General features: G+C 36.3%; 1 protein-coding gene across 6 annotated transcripts in view; it reads right to left on the bottom strand.

The window, feature by feature from the left end:
• Positions 1-560: 560 nt before the first annotated feature.
• The window catches only part of atl (atlastin GTPase), a 281,407-nt gene continuing 257,615 nt past the window's right edge, over positions 561-24,352 (bottom strand). For all 6 annotated transcript variants that reach the window (XM_071692545.1, XM_071692546.1, XM_071692540.1 and 3 more), the window contains 2 exons: positions 21,694-21,760; positions 561-6,441 (listed from right to left, as the gene is read on the bottom strand). In XM_071692545.1, coding sequence (XP_071548646.1) covers positions 6,325-6,441; positions 21,694-21,760 — 184 coding nt within the window. In that variant the 3' untranslated portion in view covers positions 561-6,324. The remainder of the gene's footprint in view (positions 6,442-21,693; positions 21,761-24,352) is intronic.

The following is a 24,352-nucleotide window of genomic DNA, read 5'->3' as shown; positions in this document are numbered from 1 at the left end:
ACATAATGTTTTCAGCCTGTTTTTGAAGTTCACACTTTATGCAATACATTCTCAAGAACATTGGGGTCAGGACTCTGGGCTGCCCAGTCAATACCATGTAACCAATTTTTCAAGATCTACATTGAAGCTTTGGATATTTGTTTTCTTTTACTGCATGAGGGGGGCCAGTCTGCCTTCCTGCTGCTTCCATAAGTACTGAGTGAAGACTGGCTAGTCTGCTTTCCTACTGTTTGAATATGTTTTTTGGCAGTTGTGTTGATTGAATGGCTTAGATGGGGTGTTATGTGAATGGGTAAGTGTTCAGAGGACAGATGGTGTACATGCTTAAGTTGGTCCTTGTGTGCCATGCTGATTAGGTCGGCTGCTGAGGTTGGGGATATTGAGAGGTTGCAGTTGATTTGTGAGCAGTTACACAACTTATGCATGTATACACCTCTAAACACATTTATATGCTTATATAACAATTAATAGTTACACCACTTATGCATGTATACATATAAATACATCAAACTTCATCCATTACATGAAACAAACGAATCGCCAAAAGAATTAAACAAAAATTGTCTATATAAACTTTATTAACATAAAAATATCCAAAATTTTAGAACCATATGTAAAGGAAAACATGGAAGATGATCCAACTTTTGCTTTTGACAGGAACAAGATTTCCAACACATATGATGCATCTGGGTAAAAAATTAACCCTATCAAGTACAGCTTTAAAAAAAAAAAGCATTCAACATTGGTGTCAGTGAGGAGAGAGATCATCTCTTACAACATAAATATTTTACTAGCTAGTGATAACAAACAATCCTTCAGAAGGTGGCAAGGCACTTACAACAGATTGTAATACAATCTGGCATATTAGTTCTATTTAAGTAAATAATGTGTTACCTGTGGCATTCTGAACTAAAAGAAGCAGCAGGAAAGCTGTTGAAAAAATTAAATACTGTGTACTTTACTGTATGCTATTTCTTATAAGTCTGGAATAACTGATTCCATATGACTATTAAGTAATCATCAAAGCAGTGTATTGATACAAAAAAGAAAAAAGTAATCGTAACCTTTTCTCATGGAAAAATGACACGCTAGTTCAAAATTTCCAACCCCAAAAGTATCTCACATGTACAAAACAAGTGCATTTAACAGGGTAAGAGCAAGTTTTAATACAGCCAATGTCTTCTATCCCCATCAGCTGAACATTTAACCCTACTTAACAACTTTACAGACATATTAGTTAACTTCTTTCATGTGCTCAAATCAAAAAATAAATGTCTGACAAGATATATAATATTTCATAGGTTTCTTTTAAAATATCATAACAGCAACAGTGTAAGGGAATTTTCCAAATCTTCATAACAACATACTGGTCCTTAAGCAAAATTAAACAGTAAATCACTTAGTCATTCACTTACAAACAGTAAATAACACTGTAAAGTACTCTCAATATACAGTAAATAACAGTTATATATATCTGATATGGATTAATAATGAAGACAAGACAAAATTCACATACTTTTGCTGATCTACCATATATATATTTTTAGAAAAGAGTGAATATATCATATAATGTTTTGCATGATTAGATTATGCTAGTTATAAAAAGTCAAATGAGTAAAACAAATTGGGAGACTGTACTTTATCAATGAAAAAATTATAAACTGATTTGTAATAATCAACAATCTGTTGAGATTAATTAATGAAGGTTTTCTTTCATGATAAAAGGCCTTTTTCATGAAAAAGAATGTCACAAAGGATTATGTTGTGGTAGATGATGAATTTGGAAGACTCTTATCTAGCCTTGCTTCTTCCAGGGAAAATCCTACTAGAAAAAGAAATCAAGTTGGAATTGAAAATTATGGATATCTTTAAATGAAATATCCAATAATCAATGGAAGTAAGAATAAGACTCCAGCATATCAGGTGTCAAACCTAACGACAATAACAGTGCTGCCATCAATTTCACCTAAGCACAAAGAACAAACTATTCAAGCTGAATTCTAAATTCATAAAGAACTTTAAAAAGAATATTCAGTAAGTGGGAGAAAGAGCCTAGTTCTCTTTATTCATACATAGACACACTTTTGCTATTTCCTGCATAAGCAAGGTAATGTCGACAAACAGATACCTGAGCCTTAGAAGATAGATCCTCATTAGACTCTTTCTTCTGTTTCTTGTTTTGGAAAGTAATGCAGGAGGGGTTCTAATACAGGATATAGGACAAGGAACGTATGCAAATGGGCTGACAAGGCTGTACTCTTATTCTCCAGTCATAACTAAGATATTATGACATTTCATCTACACTCAAATAAGTTTCGTATCCATCTGTTTGGTAATTGTTCATCCTACAAATAATAAGGCCTCGACCTTTATCCTGCCCCTAAATCAAATTTTAGAGTGAAACTGAAATCTCTTGAACCCTCAAATTCCACAACTATAGATAATGTAATTAAAGCTGTTATGCTTGGAATATTGGCCTTCAGTCAAGAGAAAAAAAAATTATGCTGAATAAAAGTTAGATTAAAAACTAAAAACTTCTTGTAAAGAATTAAGTGAAACACAGTGCCGCATATATAAATTTCCCTGAACCATTGCTAAGACATTGCTGACTACTGGAACAAAGTGAAATTTAAGGCTGCCTGGCTGAATGGATTTCTTGACAAGGAACATAAATACAAATTTCTGAAGTGATCTGTGACAGATACCCTGCTCTAACGGAGTTGAAAAAAAAAATAAAAAGGGCTGTTTTGTTTTCCATCTCTCTGTCTGATAGCTTAGCACAATATAAAATTAAGCCCAGTGTAAAATCCCTATGCATAAGATATAAACAGTACAGCTAGCAGTCATGCGTAATGCTCCGAAACCACAGCTCCCTACCCATAACCAGGCCTCACAGGCCTTTCCAAGGTTTACCCCATATGGTTCACATGCCCAGTGTACCACATTGTTCCAATACACTATCCAGTGCACCAGTTCATTAAAATACCCTATAATATATCAACGATAACAGTATATCAACTCTATTTGAAACCATGAACCTAAATTTTACTCATATTAAAGATGTCTGTCATATAAACAGGAGACCTTGGAATCTTGAAAGTTCACAAAAAAACAAATATAAAAATATTTCTGAAGCAACTACTATAGGGCAAGCACCTAGTTCATATATGCACAGAAGAATCTGACTGGATATTCATGCACATCTAAAACATTCCCTAGGTTCCCCACAGCACTGAAATATACACATCTATAACACTCCCTGGATCTACTTCGGCCCTGAAACAGTCTCTTAGTTATAACACCTAACACTATACCACAGCGGTATCACACAGTTACTTTATATGCAGTTACAGCACTGAAGAATATCAAATGATTCTCATTTATCCCTGAGGCAAGGTTACTGGCAGTTCTGATGTTATCCCACGTGTTTCAACACCTGACTCACTGAAACTTATTCAACATTATTAAAAGTATCAAAATTTTTCAATCCCATATGATCTATTTTCAGTATGACCACAACTAGAGAATGCAAGGCAGAGGTTTCCAAATTCACTTGACTCTGAAGAGTACAAACTTGAAAAATGTAAATATGGCAAACAAAAAATATATGTAAATATACATGTGAAATACAAAAAAAAAAACGAGTCTCCATGAGCTACAATAACCATAAAAGAATGAAGAAAACAAAATAACACGAAAGTAAAATCCATATATAAAAAACTTTTCATCCTGGTACTTGATACAGATAGAGGAGGAGGAGGAGGAGGAGGAAATGCTCATCTGATTCTTTATAACTGATGGGTACTAAGGCGTAGAAGACTTTTTCATAGTACTCTGAAAATACACTAATAACAATCGTTCCAGCCAAAAATACAATAATACACAGTAATGTTTCCCTACTTACAATGCTGTCCAAGTGACAAGGTAATTTATGATTTTTCTTCAAATATGCAGATTTTTCATATTGTGCTTTGACTCACCATGCACATCCCTAAAAAAAAAAGCATCTGGTACTCCATTTCAATGTGCCAAACTTTCCCCAACTTTAACACATAATATCAGTGCTAATCATCATAAATCAAAACCTCACTTTCATACACTTATACAAGAGTACTGTGAACACAAAAGTATATGTAATATACTCATTGTTATGGCTTTAGAGTAACTAAACTGTTGGTGATAGTACTGTAAACACAAAAGAGTGTATGATTTACTTATTCTTATGGCATTATGTAATTAAACTCATGATAAAATTTTGTGTAATGTTTTACAGTAATGAATATCACAATGTTTTGGACAAAGTTCCACAGCTTCCCAAGTGACTATCAGTTGGTAAGTTCAATTCGCACAACACCTAACTATATACAGTGTTAGAGAACAATATCTACAACAGCATGTATCATGAAGGGATTCCAACTGATGTCACATTCCCCTAAAAATTTCCACATAATTGCTAACCCTCATAGATGATAAAACCACAAAAATCCTGTGAATAAATAAAGAGATAATTTTCAACCTGCTATAAAAGCAAAAGAAGAGCTTTCTTTCATAAACTCTGCACACCTATAACTTACAAAGAGATGATGCTAAAGCACATGAATACAAAACTTTAAAAAATTATTCATCAAAACAAGTCAAGTTATTGAGACAAAAAGATACAATATGTACCATATTATGGTGATAATCTTGTGTGACTATAAGAAATACAGACTCAGGAAAAATAAAATTGGCTTACTGTTTTGTAGGCAACACTTAACCCACATGTAGATCTGGCAAGACAAGGAACTGGCAAAACTTGAGCAGACATGATAGTAAGGGGAGGATTATGCTAATAATTAGCCTTCACGATTGGAATGACAGACAGCCAATTATGAACTCTTAAATCTGATTTCTAATGTTATACACATACAAAGCAGAGAAAAACTTCAAGCAACTCTGCAAAAAAAAAAAAAGAAGCCAAACATGACAGGTTCTGAGTTGGCCTGATATAAAATCTGATACACAATTAGCTATTATATTTCCACAACAATTTCAAGCACCCAAACATAGATCAACTTGTTTGCAATTCATTTTACTCTTCTTTATATCTGACACTCAACTCTGGCATTTACACTTGGTAAAAAAATATTCTATCTGAATGATTAAGGAGATCCAAGATAAGGTCAGCCTACTACAAAACAGCCTTAAAATCAAGTACCTGTATAAGCACTACGTATTCAAAAAAATGGCCACCACAGAAAAGTAACATCTTTCTCTAGAATCTATTGCTACAAATTAAACTATGGAAAAAATTTCTAGTTCCATTTGAGTAAAATCTTTCTCTAGAATCTACTGCTATAAATTAAACCATGGAAAAATTTTCTAGTTCCATTCATGAAAATGAGAATACAGCTGTCAATGTGATATTCTACAAGGTTATAGGTTTGCAAGCAAACACTTCTTCACATAAACAACAACAAAAAAATTCAATATGAGAATCCAATGAAGACTTAAGGTACTGAGATACAAAACTAATCTGTACTGTAATCTATTCTCACATAAAAATAATAATAAATAGGGACAATTCCAAGGAAAATAAAGATAACACAATAACACTTTTCTTTACTGATGTGTCAAAATTCTCACAATTCCTTGACTTGTCAATCATATCATTTGTTAGCAAATAAATTACTTTTTGTGGTAATATATGAAATTTCAAAATGATGAATTTCTAGAGTTTGTGCAGATTTACCGTATTTGACACAAAGGATAATGTTGAAAATACAACTACAAATCAACAGAATAAGAAACCTGTACCAACATGTTGGCAACCAGACACCACGGGAAAAGCACATTTGCACTATGAAAGATATTTGGCACTTGAAGGAAAAAGACAGTAATGTTGTCTGATGCCAGAAGTGAATTTTCTGTGACATAATGAGGTGCAAAAATAATATCCTCATCAGCAGACTACAGTAGCTCTAAAGCACTGCATAAAAAATAAAGCACTTGGAAAAGACTTTCTTAACAGTATCATTATGGCCAGAAAAATTAAGACTTTTCACTTACCAGCCTGAGAAGCAAATTCTCATGGGCTTAACAGCTGATCTGACTCTAGCTAACTTTTAACCATCTCCAAAGAAAGACAGTACAAAAAAATATGATAACATTATAATATCAAAATGGCTTTTTTTCATTACTTTACTATCACAAAAAATATTTTGGGTTAACTCTAACAACAATTTTCGTACATCATTAAAAAACCATATTTTTACAAGGATACAATAATAACATTTTAGAGGTGAAGGAAATCTGTTCACCAGTAATAAAAACTGGCTAGGTGGATCACGTTGACTTGATCTTTCCATTGGCAAGCGAACTTGTGATTGCCTGCTGCGCTGCTTGTTCTGCTGCCTCCTTCAAGTGTTTTTCCATGTATGTTTGGTATACAGGGTGTATGACCTAAAAAAATGACGAGGCAAAAATTTAATTCTCTAAGGAAATATAACCTACGATCAAAATACTACAAACAAAATTTACCTAAAAAATAAAAAGACATGCATTCATTTGGAATTATTCTACATACCATCACTTACATGATCAAAGAATGTGTCCCATCTCATCAATCTTAAAAGTAGTGCACATAGCCCCATACTGTGGTAAATTATGCTTACACAGAGCTACAGTACAGTATAAAGTCGATAGAGAGGAAGTTATGAAAAAATTCTCCTACGAGAAGTCAGAAACAGATAAAAATAGCAAATGAAGCTAGATGAGAATTTGAAGAAAAAAATTAATATGGAAATTCAGATGTGAGACAAAGAAGTCAGAAAATAGATACAGTGCAGAGAAAGTATGGAAACTAATTAAGAAGATGGTGAGTGAGGGAGTAGAAAAATTCTATTATAAAGGACAGAAAGTGATAACAGTAGTAGTCATGGAAACTAAAGGACAACAAAAGGAAACAATAAAAGGTAGACAAAAGAAACATAAATTCATGCCTTTCATCTTCCAGAGACCTGTGTGACTGGCCACCATATACAACTGACACAAGACTCACTAGCACTTGCACAACACCCTCATGAATATCACTCTGGCCCAGGATTAATTCTAAATCATCTTTGAATTGAGAGGAATTGCCTTGGCAGCATCAATCCATTTTCTTTTTCACAAGTCACAGATGCAGTTCATGGAATCATGTCCATTTCATGCCTAGTCTGCAGGCAGCATCACAGGCAATTCTTCACGTGAATATTTTGCCATTTCATGGGCTGGGATAAAGCATATCTTTCAACTCACACCTTCGCTGAAAAAGAACACTGCAGCACCAATGGTAAGATGAAAACATGACCAAATGAATGCAATCCATTTCCCTACCCAATTTTGCCTGAGGAATACAAAAACATTTTCTTCTAAGGTCTTGATGTATAACAACAGCATGGAAAGAAAAGAAATCATGAGACTACACCAGAATTCAGGTCTTCTGCTTTAAAGATTTCATCACTGAACAGAGACAAGACACTGCATGACATATTTCACTTGAATGAGTATGTCATGAAATTTGGCTTGAGACTGCTGAAAATTAAACAACCCATTTTGAAATGCATCACCATGTTGCTCATTTAGACAAAAAAAAAAAAAAAATCAAAAACTTACTCTGGCATTAGCTTCAGAGGTAAACTGCATAACCCATTTTTGAGAAATTTCTTCCTTTCCATTATTCTATGTGGAGAGAAAAAAATTCAGTCTCCATCAAAGTATCAAAGCACTATCAACCTGAGTCATCCAGGTAGGAAAGTGTAAGCCATAGGCATGATATTCATCTTGGAAGCTTGAATCATTCATCTCTTCCTCTGAGGCACTCAGCCAAGAGATGATTTCTGTTTATTTCCTCTAATTAACTCCTGTTTTATCAACCAAACAAGTAAAATTGTTTAGTGCCCTTGTTTTTCCTCAGGATCTACAGATGTCTCTTCAGGGGAGATATTCTAAGTGACTCAAAATTAGGTAGAACAAAATTCATAACCTTAGTGCTGCTATACCTGCTTAAATTATACTTCATGAATCGTGGACAGATTAGATTATGAACATTAATGACTCCTAATCTCAATTTGGTTCTAAAGATGTATACAGTTGGTCTGTCAGTATACCCAATGAAAGAGGGAACGCACTTAACTAACCCATCTTAGTTTTCTACAAGTCCTGATCCGCTTACCTTTACTGAGAGACTGCTTCAGGGAGACGGGAACTTCATCTAGGTACTACAAGTTGAGATAACTAGGATGCATGTATACTTTCTACAAGTTGAGATAACTAGGATGCATGTATACTTTGGGCATTGTCATATAAAAATGGGAGCAGGGATATGTACTGTGTCCATTCACTCAATGGGAAGAACAAATCTACATTTATCGAATTCTATAAAGCATACCTCTGGCTACATAGTCACATTAACAGAATTATGATATGTTTATCATTATTTTTACAGATTTCTCAAGTGCACATCTCCATACAACATCAATGCTACATAAAAGTGAAGCTAAAAATCCTTTATATACTACAAAAACTTTCAATTAAAGAACAAGACAAATAAATATGCCATTTCAGATACAGCATAGTTTTTAAAGTCAAATGTTAAATACTAACTACTTAAATGTTACATGCAAAAAGTCAAAACCAACAAAAATAGTACCAAACATACTTGATGCAGAAAAATGTGGGATCTTCCCATTCCCCTAACACTGAATTTATTTACCTTTCACATTAGGAGGCATGGAAAGAAAAATTAATAAGAGTATGCCATGCCAGATGTATGGTTTAACAGTTTTATTGCATCTGAAGATTACACTTTGAAAAACCAATTTTCCATTCACTAAGATCCACTTTCTGGTACAAAATTTTTAAGAAAACGCACATCAACATTTTCTAAATGTGAATAAAACTGTACTGTACCCAATTTCCTTCAATACATATATCTACCAAAACACTTTCATGAGTATAATCCTTCCAATCATTTCTACTGACAAGTAGGCAAACTATTCTAAACATTATGATACTGCAGTGTCTTCGATAACCTTACCATTATTCCATTACTTAATGCAAACACATAACTTTGGTTGGAAGATTCATGACAAACCTTGAAAAAAACAAAAAAACAGCAGCAACAATTCTAGTCAGAGTTATGGAATGTCAATAATTTAGGAGCACATACCAATTATGTAAAAATAACAAAACTAAAATTCTTTAGTGCATATTCGTTTTCATTTACAAAATATTTTCTTCTGGATAGAGAAGTATGACAGCTAATTGTGTATCTGACATAAATTCTTTAAAGCACTTAATTTTCTTTCCCTTTTACTTCTATGAAATCTATTCAGTTCTTGAGGTAAACTTTAATTCCAAAGCCTGCATATATGACATCTCTGTGATGTATGGTATGAGGTGAGGAAACGTTTCACCTCTGTCCAGGCTGAGGCCCATTTGAATAATAATGCACAGTGAACTTAATAAGTTTCAGCAGTACCACATCTCAACTAGAATACAATAAGCCCTAGAGCCCAGGAAATCACGATTCAACACTTTGACTACCCACCTTATCAATACCTCAACACTCCTAAATGTTCTTGTAATCTGCCAAAGTAAACATTCAATCCTTATCTGACTTGTGTGCAACATCTTAAAAATAAGATGGTCAACCAACACTGATATAAACCTTAATTCAATTTGAGCATGATGATTTTCATAAAATCTGTGAAGTATGTAGGAAGTGTCTAGGTCATGACCTGACTGAACTATAAAAAAGCAGGAAAGTGTTCAGAGCAGGCAAACCAAAAAGACCTTCTCTCCATGTAAGGAACCAAGAATCAATTTTGGTTTCTGAGATTTTAGCTTGTTCTATGGTCTACAAAGCAAGAGGATGCTGATCTCAAGACTCTGCAGTCAAGTTGGGCTATGACAAAGAATGAACTTCAACTGAACTATAAACTCACAGCATCAACTAGAATTCATTTACTGGACCACAAATAAGAATAAATCTTTCCTGTTGCCTCTAACAGGTATTCCAGCCAGCAGCAGGGTATCCAAATAGGTAGTCTGTTACCCCTCTCTCCACACCTATGTCTAAAGCTGGTACGTGTGTGGTCAAACCTCTACAAGGAATTCCTGTGGTCATCCATTACCTTGTGTTACAGATATTCTTGATTCTAACCCAGTTTCATTATCTTTTGCTTTCGACACTTAAAATGGGCACACTTCCTTCCTTGGCTGAATTATCACAATGAAAGATTACAGAAACTGGATCTAGACCTATTTATGTAATTCTCATTTTGGGATATATATATAAATGTACACATCAACAGGTACATTCAACTTCTTTTGCTCTCAAAGACCTGTTCATCATCAACACAAAAATAAGGCAAACATGGACTTTTAAGTCTGTTCTATATGTGTGTTTCAGTACCAAGCTTCAAAAGCAACATCAACCTACGGAGATGCCTGTTCATTACATCTTCAATATGCATGCTCATGTTGTTTCATTCCTACTGTTTCAATCTGCCAAGCACAAATACTGCATGCACTGATTACAACAGATAGCTCTATGAGGACTGGCTCTCTTTCATCACATACTAAGACTTATTCTTCACTACAAACTTTAAATTTACTGGAAGTTCGTGGACTTGAATCAAGAGCACACCTTTAAAATTTACTGGAAGTTCCTGGACTTGAATGAAGACCACACCTTTAATATTTCAGCATTCACAAAATCCTATACAGTATTCTTACAAATCATCTTGTATTCAGTAGATACAGTGAAAGCTATGGCCTGCTTCTCCTTCTTGGCCGTTCCCAATGAGGGCAATTACCTTGGCTAATTTAAATGTTCACAAAAACAGACATATAAGTCGGCTGCCACTTCATTTGCTTGTGCTTAGATTATTCCTTTCATAAAATATAAACTTTGATTTGACTCATTTCAAGATGGCAACTGGTCAAGCTTATGAACAAATTCCCTCTCAGATGACTGTCATTTACGTACAACTTTCTTACGAATGATGGTAAAGAAACAATGTACATTGGTTGAATTTTTCAAAACTGCAAAAAATATAATGAAAGAAGGGTACTAGAATATCTCAACATTATTGTAACACCTGATCCCACCAGTTCAACAAATATTAGAGAGTCCTGTTATGGCAGCTGCTGGAATGAGGAGTTACAACAAGACAGAAACTTAATTTCCAAACCTTTATCTAAAAGGGTTCTGATGTAATGAGAAATTCTTTCATCTATAAAGCTTTCTTTACCTGAATTCCAAAATCTGTCTCTCCATTAAAGTTTATAATAACTACAGAGAAGTCTAGCAAATAAAATTTCATAGGCAACATCATTCAACCCAATGGGATAGGCTAGCTATGTCTGTGGATTCTCATGTAAAATCAAATGGTGCATGTCAGAAAGGTAAAAATGAGCTTTAAATCCACAAAGTGAAAAGACAAAGTATCTTTAAAACAGGCCTGAGACTAAAATGCAAGTATCACCATCACTACTTTCTCATCTTCCAACCCATTTACTCAACAGCAGTTGAAGGACTAACAGTCTACAGCCACTGCTTTATAATTACTGGAAAGGAGAGACTGTAAGACGGTGAAGTTTTTTCTCCCCACCCTTCTTTTCTAAAGTATTTGTATAAAAAATAAAAGCTCTAGCATTACAAATATAGTCTTGAAAAACCTTTTATTCTTCAGAAGCTTCAGATGATGTCAACTTTGAAAATTACCAAAACAATTACCCAAGACTGTCAAGAAAGACCTGATATCCATCAGAATTTTGCATAACTGTGATTCTGTCTTCACTAAAATGTGTCTTTCTTTGAGTTCCATTTGGTTTACCACTAGTTTCATTTTCTAGGATAATGAGGCCAATAAATAATTTTCATCACTTAGCAGAAATTTTGTTCCGTTCTGATCACAACAACGTCATTCCACAAAGAGAAATGGATCCTTTAGAGCAGAATATTTCATTTAATGAATTCTGAAAGACCTGAATCTTACAATAATTTAGTACATTTCTCAGATGGATCTCAGTCGGGAGGTGCAAATTTTAGTAACAGTTTAACCTTGCTTACCTGAATTCATGTCTCTGATTCTATGTGAATGGTCATCAGGATCATACAATGCTTCATAACAATCCACTGCTCTGAAGAAGGTTGAAGAATGGTGGGATGTCTTAATTTCTCATCCTCTTCATTTGAGCATGTAGATGTTTTTGCAATTATCTTGGACATAATATTTTTAGTTAAAGAGAGAGATATTCTAGTGCTGTTAGATCAAGAGTTACAGGTTTTCCTTCAATGGGTAATGGATCACTTCCTCATCACTGGTACCCATCATTTCTCAGACTGGGTACAAAGTCTACTGCCTCATTCTATGAAGAGTTTTTGGGAACTATAATGAAGAAAATGGCAATTTTGATAATGGAACATCAAGTAATTTTTCTGGCTCTCTCAAGACAGTCATGGAAAAATCATCCAATGATACATTTCCTATATCTGGTTCTTTATAGAATGTCTCTAGGTATTTGAGTTACCGAGAATAACAAAAGAAACACTGCACTGGGCTTCTGATTATAAAAAATGCCTTCTTATCTATAGAAATAAAAGAGATATGATATATATCATTTTGCAATAAGAAGTCTCAATTATAAGTAAATAATGGTAATTTCTCATGGTACCTTCGGAGAATTTTACTATGCAACCAGAATTGATAGTTATTATAACATTCCCTGACAGCAAACTGTTCATAGCATATTTACCAACAGCACTTTCAAGCTGATGTACCTAGATACTGGTAAACACACTGTCACGTGCTAGGTAATATCCCAGTTTAGAAGAAAAGGTTTCTAACTAAAGTATTGAAAACAGGCAGTATCGTAAGCAGTACGAGAAAGCCAACTATCAATGTTTATGATAAAAACTGGACTGCAAAATGTCTACCACATTGTTTATGAGCACCATGCTCTTGTTCCTTTACTGATAGCATCTTGAAGATAACTTAAATGTTCTTTTTTTTTCTGGGGGTTAGAATTCCCAACAGGTTTCGACTTCTCATAAATGATGATAATGACATAGTATCATTCTTTGTGAAAGAACATGAAATGAGTGTTCACCATCCAGTCATGCTTCAATTATTAAGTATATGCAAAGTCTCCTCAATTCACATCTTCCAACACAGTAGTAGTAGTTCTGATCAAGAAGACTTCTTCCAGTCTGAACGAATGGGAGCTAAGGAAACTGAGTTATACCTCCTGTCTGCCCTGCTCCTATTTCGGGCTTAGTTTTGGATTTGAATGATCACTTAAGGCAGTCTGTATCAGCAATGAGGTATATGGTACACAAGTCAGGAAAGCATTATGTGCTGAATCTTGATGAGCTGGCCCCTGAGGTCTGCTGTTTCTTGGGTGATGGATGCTACTGCTCATCTTTAAAAGGTCTGCTGTTTAATGTTATTCAACTGGATGCAGTACTTAATTCATATTCAATTGCTGCACAAGTAAATACAGAAAGCTCTTCTTTGACAACAAAAGCTTGTAATGAAAAAGTCATCATGGTCAGGCCTAAGAGTGGGAGAGTAACTATGAGTACCTATTACAAAATTTTATCATGAGTCATGGCCAGCAGATTGCATTCATTACATAACCTGCCTGTACTCTTATACAGGTTTCTGCTGCCCAACACATTACCTACTTGTCTGTACTAGGTTCACCCACAACACATTCACTCCTAGCAGATTTTTAATATTGCTGGGCAAAACCTGGTATATCTAGTACAGTGTATGGAAGAGTGGTGACTGAGGTGGTGATATGCACAGAAAAGATGCATGGACAAGGGGTTATAACTTTTCAAGAATGTTTGTGAGAAAAAGTTTGGAAGAAACCATACAAGAGATGACACCAAGGCCTTATGGAATGTGCAAAATGCAGTGATGAGTCTTGACCAGGAAAGGAAGGTGTGTGAGTGCCAGTAAGGAGACTGATAAATGGTTCATGGTGAAGGAGGAAGAGTGTTAAAGATGTTTGATGTCACTGTAGTATTTAATCTATTCATGAAAGAGGTTGTTTGGGAGGTAAATGCAAGGGTCCTAGGGTGAGGGAAAAGCCTCCAGTATGCTGGGTAAGGGGAAGCATGGGAGGTAAATCAGATCCCCTTTGCAGATGACAGACTGGAAGACCCAAGAGAATATTTCCTTGTATCACTGCAAGAAAGTGGTAAAACTCACTAGCAGGAAAGAAAAAGGAAACTGGGGGAGGTTGTGATAGGTACATGAACAGAAAAAGAGGACAGATGAGATGGGTTGAGGGAGTAATGACGAATTCCCGGGAAAATATACATTTCTTTTTGGAAGGATGATAATGTAAGGAGACCCAGGGAACAAATGGGAATGACTATAAAGGGAACAGAGAGGGAAATAGTAACAGGTAATGAAGAGGTGAAAAAGACATCAAGTGAGTATTCTGAAGGACTACTGAATGGGGTAGTGGATGTGGTGTGCTTAGGAAGAGGTGACATGCAAGAGTGAGAGTCCTTCTGAATAGTTTGATGAGAGGAGGAGGTATGGAAAGCCTTGCATAAGATAAAGTGTAGCAAAGCTGAAGAAGAGGAGGATATGACTGCAGTCAAGTTTCTCAAGAAAGTGGGTGACAGTGTTGTTGACTAGTTAATCAGGCTATTCAATGTTTGCATGGCAAAAGGTGATGTGCTTATGGCCTAGAAAACTGATTATGCAGTGTCTTAATATAAAGGCAAGGGGATAAAGATGAATACTTGAATTACAGAGGTAAAATATGTTCAACATAAGGTAAAGTATACAGAAGAGTGGTGACTGAGAGGGCAAAGGTATGCATAATCCATCTGAAAGAAGAAGCCGTGCAATTTCAGCAGAGGTAGAGGATGTGAGGATTAAGTGTTTAAAGAATATGCATGAAAAATACATACACTTAGAGGATGAGAGCAAACAGTATATAGAATTTATGGATCTGGAGAAAGTATATGACAGGGCTGACAGAGAAGCCTTATAGATAGTGCTATGAACACATGAGGTAACTGAAAATCTAACAAAGCACAGTCACGAATGCAAGTAGCTTTTGGTGAAGGAGAGTCACTATAAAGGATGTATGATTTCACCATAGTTGTTTAATCTGTTTATGAATGGGATGGTCAGAGGGGTAAAAGGAAGGCTCTCAGAGGAAGGGGCACGTCTACATCATACTGAAGATTGAGGGAATGGAAGGAAAATCAATCAGCGTTTGCAGATGACATGGCTATGGTAGCAGATCCAAGTGAGAAAAACAGAGCCAGCGACATTGAGAGAGTGTGAGAAGGGAGAAAACCGTGGCGAATGTGATTGAAAGGTAATTAGATACATAAGGGAGATGAGACACGAATGCTTCACAGTAAACATAAATGGAGAGGCCTTGGGGTAAGTGGACTACCTTGGATACCTTGGAGAGTACAGGGCAGGAGAAGAAACGTAAGATCCTATGCACTTGGATGAGAGTATGGAAGGACAGGTCTGAGTCTGTTGGTGAAAGATGGGTATGTCTGAATGCAAAGACATCCTGACAGCATTGCACTGGTGTGTGTATTTAGTCCTAAATGCAAAAGAAAGGAAGAGGGTGGATATATGGGAAATGAAATGTCTGAGGATGATATGTTGTATGAGGAGGGGTTAGTTGCATATGTGACAGTGTAAGATAGAGGTGTGGTAGTAAGCACAGTATGACTGAGAAAGATGTGTGTTCAAATGGTCTGAACACATGGATAAGAATGAAGAGCAACAGATATGAGGATATAAGAATAAGCTGTGGATGGAACAAAGGGTTAGGGTAGACCAAGGAAGTAAGGATGGAGTGAGACAGGATATGAGCTATGAGGGGTTAAGACAGAAGAAAGTGGAGAGCTGTGATATACAAGGTTTGATGAACTGTCTATTGACAACAAGGTGGTTAAGGGAAACCAGGCATTGGCTTATGGGGCTTGACTGTAGATAGGGGGGTCTGGTTTCAGTACAATATACAAAAAAACTATGGAGTGGCTGTGAGTAAATGAGGCCATTTCATCCTTTCCTGGTGCTACCTCACTAAGTGAGAAATGGAAAACAAGTGTGAAAAAATAATGTTCTGACTAGATTTTAACCTTTTTTCAACCTTTTCGTACAAGCATATGTAACATGTTTATTCCTTCACTCACATACAGAGGCCCACTAAACCTGGCTGCCACCTTGCACTCATTTGTTTGATTTTCTTAAATTTCTTTTCTTACTAATTTCTCCTAATAATACTAACTATTTGAAAGGCTTTTGATGTTTCTTACCTCTTTCAGATCAGTGAAAAATTATGTATATTCTTTTCAAATATAAACTGGTTATACCTAACCCGGTTAAGTGAAGCTTCTGGCTCAGTAAAACTAAATTTTGGGTTAGACAATAAAATAGAGTAATGAGATGGGAGGATGGAGTGAAGGAGACTTTGGGGGTATCATAGTGAACATTCAGAACAGTGAGAGGCATAGAGTGGATAGAAAGAAATGAGACATACTATTTGGGTGATGAGGAGTTATCAAAAGGCTGAAACACAGGAAGTAAAGTAAACAATGGAGTAATGGGTAGGGCTTGGCTGTGGACAACAGTCTCAGGTTCCAACATTATATATGATACCTACAGATTGGATATGTGCAAATGAAGCTACTGCTCACTTGTTCCTAATACTTAAGAGAATATGAAAAAAGAAGGAAATCACTATCAAAATAATGCTGTCAATAAACTTGATGCATTAAGTTTCATAAAAGTAATCACTTTAACAATTCTCTTGTTCAAGCCATGGTCAATCACTGCAACTATCTTCAGATTATCATTCCCGGTAAATACATGTTTATGTCATTAAATCACATAAAGTACAAGAAAATAATGTCTAGATGTTTTACTCAAAAAAATAATGATAATTCACCAAAAAAACCTGAGTGGCTGGATTACACACTTCTAAATAAACAGAATGAGGATAATTCACGTTGCAGAAGTTTTTTCACTTACTCATACTCAAGGTTACTGAGGTCATCTACTTGAACCCAAGATATGAATAAGATGGAGCAATCTTAAAGGCTTATTCTCTAAGCATGGCTTTATTTCTGTTTACCCAGAATCCTACCGTCACTTTCAGCTCAAATCCACACGAGTGCTGGCTCATGAAAAAAAGGAGCACTTCCATAAAAAAACTCAGTGAAACTCTCCCTGAGTCACATAAAGAAAGTTTTTGAAGAATATTCTTAATGGATGTCTTTTAATTACAGAGACAACACACCCAAAGTGTTTAATTCAAAATAAAAAATCTACAAGGACTATGTTATTCACAATCAAACAAAGCTACTTTCATATGTTAGTTATTCTATACCATGATTCCACAGTAACAATGATAGTCAACAAAAACAGAAATGTAATATTTCATGCATTATATTTTACTAATGGGGTATAATATGCATCACAATGATTAACTCCCAAGTGTGATGATATAAAACATCAAAACAACAGGTCTAACAAGGGACTTCAATAAATTCTAAAAACAAATGAAAAACAAAACAAAACTTTTTCTGTATGGATGATCATTTGTACTCTTAAGCTGTATGAAACAAACAGAAAATGGTGTTTGAAAAAAATATAAAAATGTGACATCCAGCCCCTGTATGGTTAGCTTTATTTCTAGTCCCTTACTAAGTGCAGTATAGATTAATCTGAGTTTCACAATAGTTATGCCAGTAGTGCTATTCACTAGATGTCAAATATGATTAACTGACACACATAACAGCATACATGGGGTTAGTTATCAATCCACTTTAGAAACTTAAATTTCAAATCACTTCATTTAATGATAATGGTAACTATAGCCCAAGTAATGATGCCATTTTCAGATACTTAAGACTTTAATAATGGTTACTGAAACTAAACTGTAAATGTTACAATTACGAAATAATTAAGGAAAAGTACAGTAAGCCTTCCTATCAACATAACTTCTAACATTACATGACAATTCCTTGCCACCAGCATTCCAATATTATCAATGAAAGACTTCTGTATCATCTTTATCATATAATCAATATATATAACCCATGACCCCTTTTAGTGTGTTCCTGTAGCTTTAAAGCTATTCAACTACCATAAGCAAGGAAAGGACAAACTCCTTTGAAGTTAGTAATTCCTCAACAAGACTGTACTCCCACTTGCCAACTGGCAATGACAGGCCCTTGCTGAAACAGACTTTTCACTTTCAAAGTAACCACATGCAGGCACAGTCCAGTAACAACAGACTTGTGTACATTCCCACTAACATACCAACAGCTAATGAGCCAAGGGTGGATTCCTCCTCAAAGAGTTAGCTGTCTGTTCTATTCCCTACCTTGTTCAAGTGGGAAGGGCAAACAAATATAAAAAATAAAGATCATATAAATATATAGCTGCTGTGACACAGAAGAAATGATGTCATCCACATATCTCCCGTTAATCAAAGAAGGGAACTAAGAGCAGTACGACTGTGCACTGCAAATCCTTCCTTTAAGTGTTAATCCCCTATAGGGGATTGGGATTCAAACTGCTCTCGTCCTTAACTGGGAATCTGCTAATGCATGCTATATTTTCAAATGTCCTTTGGGTCATGGCTCCTCCCCTGGACAGAGGACAACACACACTGCTCCCCAATACACCACATTATTACTTCCCACCACTTTAGTAACCAATTAACAATCATGCTGACTGCATCACAACCCTGTGCTTCCATGGTGTAATGTCCTTCTGGCCTTCCATAGAAAAAAATTAAAAGGAAGTCATAGTCACCCCAGGAAGCTTTAGCACTGTTGGATACTATTAAGAGTGATGAGGATGAATATGGAAAAGAACTGGGTATAAAAGGTGAAAGTTAAAGACGAGAAAGATGCAGAAAGTGAAGGCAAGAACGGTTATGGGGGGGGGGGCAAGCCCAACATGTTTGTGTGGTCTGATGTCCAATAATCATACACCAAAAAGTTTGTGACTTTGAAAGTTCATGACTTCAACAGTTCTAGCAGAAGTGTTGTTGATACTAGTTCACTAAAGAATCCAACCACCTTAACAAATCTCAGTTATTTGACAATGCATCTCTATTAACTGTATCATACATCCTCTCCAGATCAAGAAATGGAACATACAATTCCCTCATTTTCTCCAAGTATTTCTACCATGAGGTAATTCAAAGAAACAACTTGATCCATTAACACTCTACCTCTCAGGAAGCCTCACTGCTTCTTCCCAGTCTGATTTTAAGTTCAACCTCTCAGCTAACTTTCCCTAATACACCTTACTGCCTGATACCTCTTGTGTTAACAGATTTATACCTTTGTAATTTCAGCAAATTGATACCTTTGTAATTTGAGCAGTCACTTCTGTCACCATAACTTTATATATGGGTGCTATAAACAAATTCTACCAGTCTTCATGCACCTCCTTATGCTATGCAAAAAACGAATACCCTACCAAATCAACCTGCAACAATGTCACCCCATTTAATGAGAAACAACTGGAATCCCAAGCTTTCACTACATCTCTTTTCTCCAATCACAAGAATTCTGTCCCTCCATACAGCACTACATCCAAAATGCATCAAATCTGCCATTCTATCATCTAAAACATTCAACGGACCTTCAAAATACTCACTCTATCTCTTTCTCATCTTTTCTTTGTCTGTTATCCTTCCCCATCTGCAACCTTCACAGTCACTTCTATTTGTTCTCTTGCTTTCCTCATATAATTATTCACCTCCATCAAAAACATGTCAATTTTCTGCCTTAAGCTCACAGATATTCTTTCATCCCATCTCTAATGGGTCCCCTTTTTCATCTCCCACACTTTCTCTTGTACACTTCCCAATCACTTATACTCTTTTCTTGCAGATACCCTCTACACACTTTTCTCTTTTCTTTCACTACCAATTAGGTTCCTCAACACATCACTCACCATCCTTTCTTATTTGCCCAAATCCTACCTCCTGCATATCACACACTTCACCTGCTCACATGAGCACTACTTCCCTAAATATGTTTCACTTCTTGCCCACTCTTTCATTTTCCCTCACCCTACGCCAATTCAATCAACCTCTAATTGTATCTCTGCACACAGGCCTCCTTAAAAAGCTCACTCACTTTCATCACTCTTTTCCCACATGTCACTTTGTATTTTCCTGAAACCACAACATACTTTCAAATCTACCTCCTACAAGAGGATCAGACATCCCACCTGCTGCCCCTCTCAGCAATCCTCATCAAATACCCTCTCCTTACATCCCTGTGAATTAGCAGAGTAATCCAATAAAGCCTGCTGAACCCCCATCCTACTTATGTATTCACATTTTTTAAACCCCAAAACACCTGGTGACTTGCTGAAAATTGATCAAAACATGGACAAAAATACTAATCTTCTTCAAGTTCTTGTTTCCCATTATAATATTATAAAAATACATGTAAAAGTAAAGGCAATGTAAAAAAAATTCAGAAGCTACTACAGAAATCCCTCTAAGGAGTGGTAGAGAAACTGTAAAGGAGGATTCTGGAGGGTTAGCATCATTCAAATTTTGTTTCACATAGTAAAACAACAAAAATACATAAAAAATAATGGATATGTATAAATGAGTGAGCTAACATATGTGACTGGCTGTGGTATAATGCTTCCCTTTATAAAATGAAAGAAATACATGCAAAAGTAAAGAATACATATTCGATATGGCTATAGGATAACACTGAAATTAATGTGTATATTATCCAAGAGAATGGTGCAAAAATGGAGGAGGAGGGTGAGTATCACAGTCCAAAGCTTCAATGAGTTGCCACTCACACTGTCTACATAAAGCCAAAATCAAGACCACAACTAGAGGCCGGACAATATCATAATATTGGTGCACAGTTCAAGACAGTACATTAGCGTACTTTTATGTCTCTAAACTATTACGGGTTAAAAGAAGTTTTCCCAATCACCAATCCTATTTCTGCACACAAAGCGACACCAGGTACTTCAGGCCCCTCTCAACCACCAATAACCCACTCCTGCATTTAGATCTTGTCACACCAAGACCTGATCCCTACCATGAAAACTGCCAATGTACCTACTCAAGTGAAGTGGGATCACAATCAGGAGCATACATCCTCTGAACTTATCTACAAACCCCTTAATCCATGACCAGCATTAAATAGAATTCTTCAAGAAATCATTATCAAAATTCTCTAATATGGTGGAAATCCTCCAGCAAAATTAATCTGTTACAGGAAAAAAGACAATATTTGTTTCCCTTCAGCTAACTGGTTTTGTTTCCTTTTTAAACCTTAATTTTTGTTGTAATTAATTGCAACTGTAAAACATTATCAAACAAACTTCAGTCAATATTAACATCCTTGAAGAATACTTAAAAATCTCATTTCTAAACTTAAATCTTGTAAATTTTATGACTACTATAAGCAAATATATAAATAAAGCCCCTAAAACCCTTTCAAAAACTTCATACATAGCTTCATGACTGGGCAATAGTTTTCATTTTAAGAAACTTAACTACATGATTAATAAAATCAGTATAAAAATTTTATAAGAGAGTGGTACTAGTACAAACTGTTATCACTAATACTATATAAAATGTGTATTTGGTCTGATTGCGACTCACATTTTCCCATAAAAACGTGGCCAATTCATCAATGTAAACACCTGCATCACGGTACTCTCCGCTATATCTGTAGAAGAGAAATGTTCATATAAGAGACAAAGTATAGATAAAGATCCAACACCAAGCATTCTTAAAATAATGTATACATAATGAAACCAACAAACCTTTAAAAGAACATCTCACCATAATCGATTTATCACAAGCAAAATCTATCTATCTATATCACTAATGCCTGTTCCCTTCAGGAACTCCCTCAAGTGGGTGGCCATGGCAACAGTCTCACCATAACTGGTGAACTTCAACGCCGCTTCTTAGCCTTTAATGCCTCATCCTTAACAGGCCACTGGCATAAGGCCAGTCTAGTGCAATGTTTGCACAGGCTCCTACCTAATGTTTTTCCCGGCTACTTCTACCTAACGTTCCAACCTACTACTTCTATTTAATGTTCCTACCTACCATTTCTATCTAATGTTTCTACCTAAATCTTCCTATCTACAACTTCTATCTACGGCTCATTCAATTTTGCCAAAAGGCAGGGCTAGCACATAGTACTCACCACAGGAAATCTAGAGTTATGAAGAATAAGCTGTGTGAGTTAAGTGGTGTCAAGTGTTGTATGTGACAGGGAGAGATTTCACATGTCTGTGGACAGAATGCCAGTAGTCCATGTGTAGGTGAAGCAGAAAGAAAAGACAGCTAGCTACCTGGATCTTAGGAGTGCAACCTGGCAACCAATGAAGTGCTAGCTCACTATACAGCTATCACTAACCCTCCTGATACCCAGGTGGGTAGTACTGGAAATATACCTCCCTAGTTGTTGGCTGCCTACCAACTACTACTACCTACATGGATGCAAAATACTCCTTGTAAAGTTCAAATCAAATGTGGGTATTAATTTAGACACACTAAGATAAAGCTACGTTCTTGTGGTATACCTGAATGTGGATAGTACTGGAAATATACCTCCCTAGTCGTTGGCTGCCCTACCAACTACTATTATCTATTTTTTTTTTTTTTTTCTATACCTCGTCGCTGTCTCCCGCGTTTGCGAGGTAGCGCAAGGAAACAAACGAAAGAAATGGCCCAACCCCCCCCCATACACATGTACATACACATGTCCACACACGCAAATATACATACCTACACAGCTTTCCATGGTTTACCCCGGACGCTTCACATGCCTTGATTAAATCCACTGACAGCACGTCAACCCCTGTATACCACATCGCTCCAATTCACTCTATTCCTTGCCCTCCTTTCACCCTCCTGCATGTTCAGGCCCCGATCACACAAAATCCTTTTCACTCCATCTTTCAACCTCCAATTTGGTCTCCCTCTTCTCCTCGTTCCCTCCACCTCCGACACATATATCCTCTTGGTCAATCTTTCCTCACTCATTCTCTCCATGTGCCCAAACCATTTCAAAACACCCTCTTCTGCTCTCTCAACCACGCTCTTTTTATTTCCACACATCTCTCTTACCCTTACGTTACTTACTCGATCAAACCACCTCACACCACACATTGTCCTCAAACATCTCATTTCCAGCACATCCATCCTCCTGCGAACAACTCTATCCATAGCCCACGCCTCGCAACCATACAACATTGTTGGAACCACTATTCCTTCAAACATACCCATTTTTGCTTTCCGGGATAATGTTCTCGACTTCCACACATTTTTCAAGGCTCCCAAAATTTTCGCCCCCTCCCCCACCCTATGATCCACTTCCGCTTCCATGGTTCCATCCGCTGACAGATCCACTCCCAGATATCTAAAACACTTCACTTCCTCCAGTTTTTCTCCATTCAAACTCACCTCCCAATTGACTTGACCCTCAACCCTACTGTACCTAATAACCTTGCTCTTATTCACATTTACTCTTAACTTTCTTCTTCCACACACTTTACCAAACTCCGTCACCAGCTTCTGCAGTTTCTCACATGAATCCGCCACCAGCGCTGTATCATCAGCGAGCAACAACTGACTCACTTCCCAAGCTCTCTCATCCCCAACTATTATCTATATGCAGGCAAAATACTCCTTGAAAAGTTCAAATCAAATGTGGGTATTAGTTTAGGCACACTCAGATAAAGCTGCATTCTTGTGGTATACCTGATCTTATCTTAATGATTTTTGAACCCATTTCTATCTCCCATAGCTTGGTCTAGGATCAAGGCACTTTGATGTTCCTCTGAACTGTCAGGTTATTTGAGGCCATGGCTCTCAGTCTTGTTCTTTCTCCATTACCTGACTGATCAGGCATAAAACATGAAGTACCCATCTACAAGTACCTATGAAGACATCTGGCCACCAGGCAGAGATAGTAGTGGTGTTTAACACATTTTCCACTTGTCTAACTACACTGTTAATCCCCAAAGTCAAATGCAGTTGCATATCTGTCAGTCTTGGTCCTCACCTAGAATCTTTTTTGGGGTCCTGTGCTTAGTATTCAAGATTCCTGTACTTACTGGATCCAAGTAGACCTTTTTATTTCACTTGGCAAATAATTGAAGTCCCTCCACTGTTTCTGCTAGAAAGCCTTTTCATTTTGCTTGATACCTTTGGGATATCTTCCAAAATGTCCTTGCTGATTCAGTTATTCTCTTTTTTTCCTTGTCAAGCAGATTTTTGTCCATTTTCTTTTGTTCCCTCCTGT

Source organism: Panulirus ornatus, chromosome 53, assembly GCF_036320965.1.
Source record: "Panulirus ornatus isolate Po-2019 chromosome 53, ASM3632096v1, whole genome shotgun sequence".
Lineage (NCBI taxonomy): Eukaryota > Metazoa > Arthropoda > Malacostraca > Decapoda > Palinuridae > Panulirus > Panulirus ornatus.
This window is presented reverse-complemented; position numbering and strand designations above follow the sequence as displayed.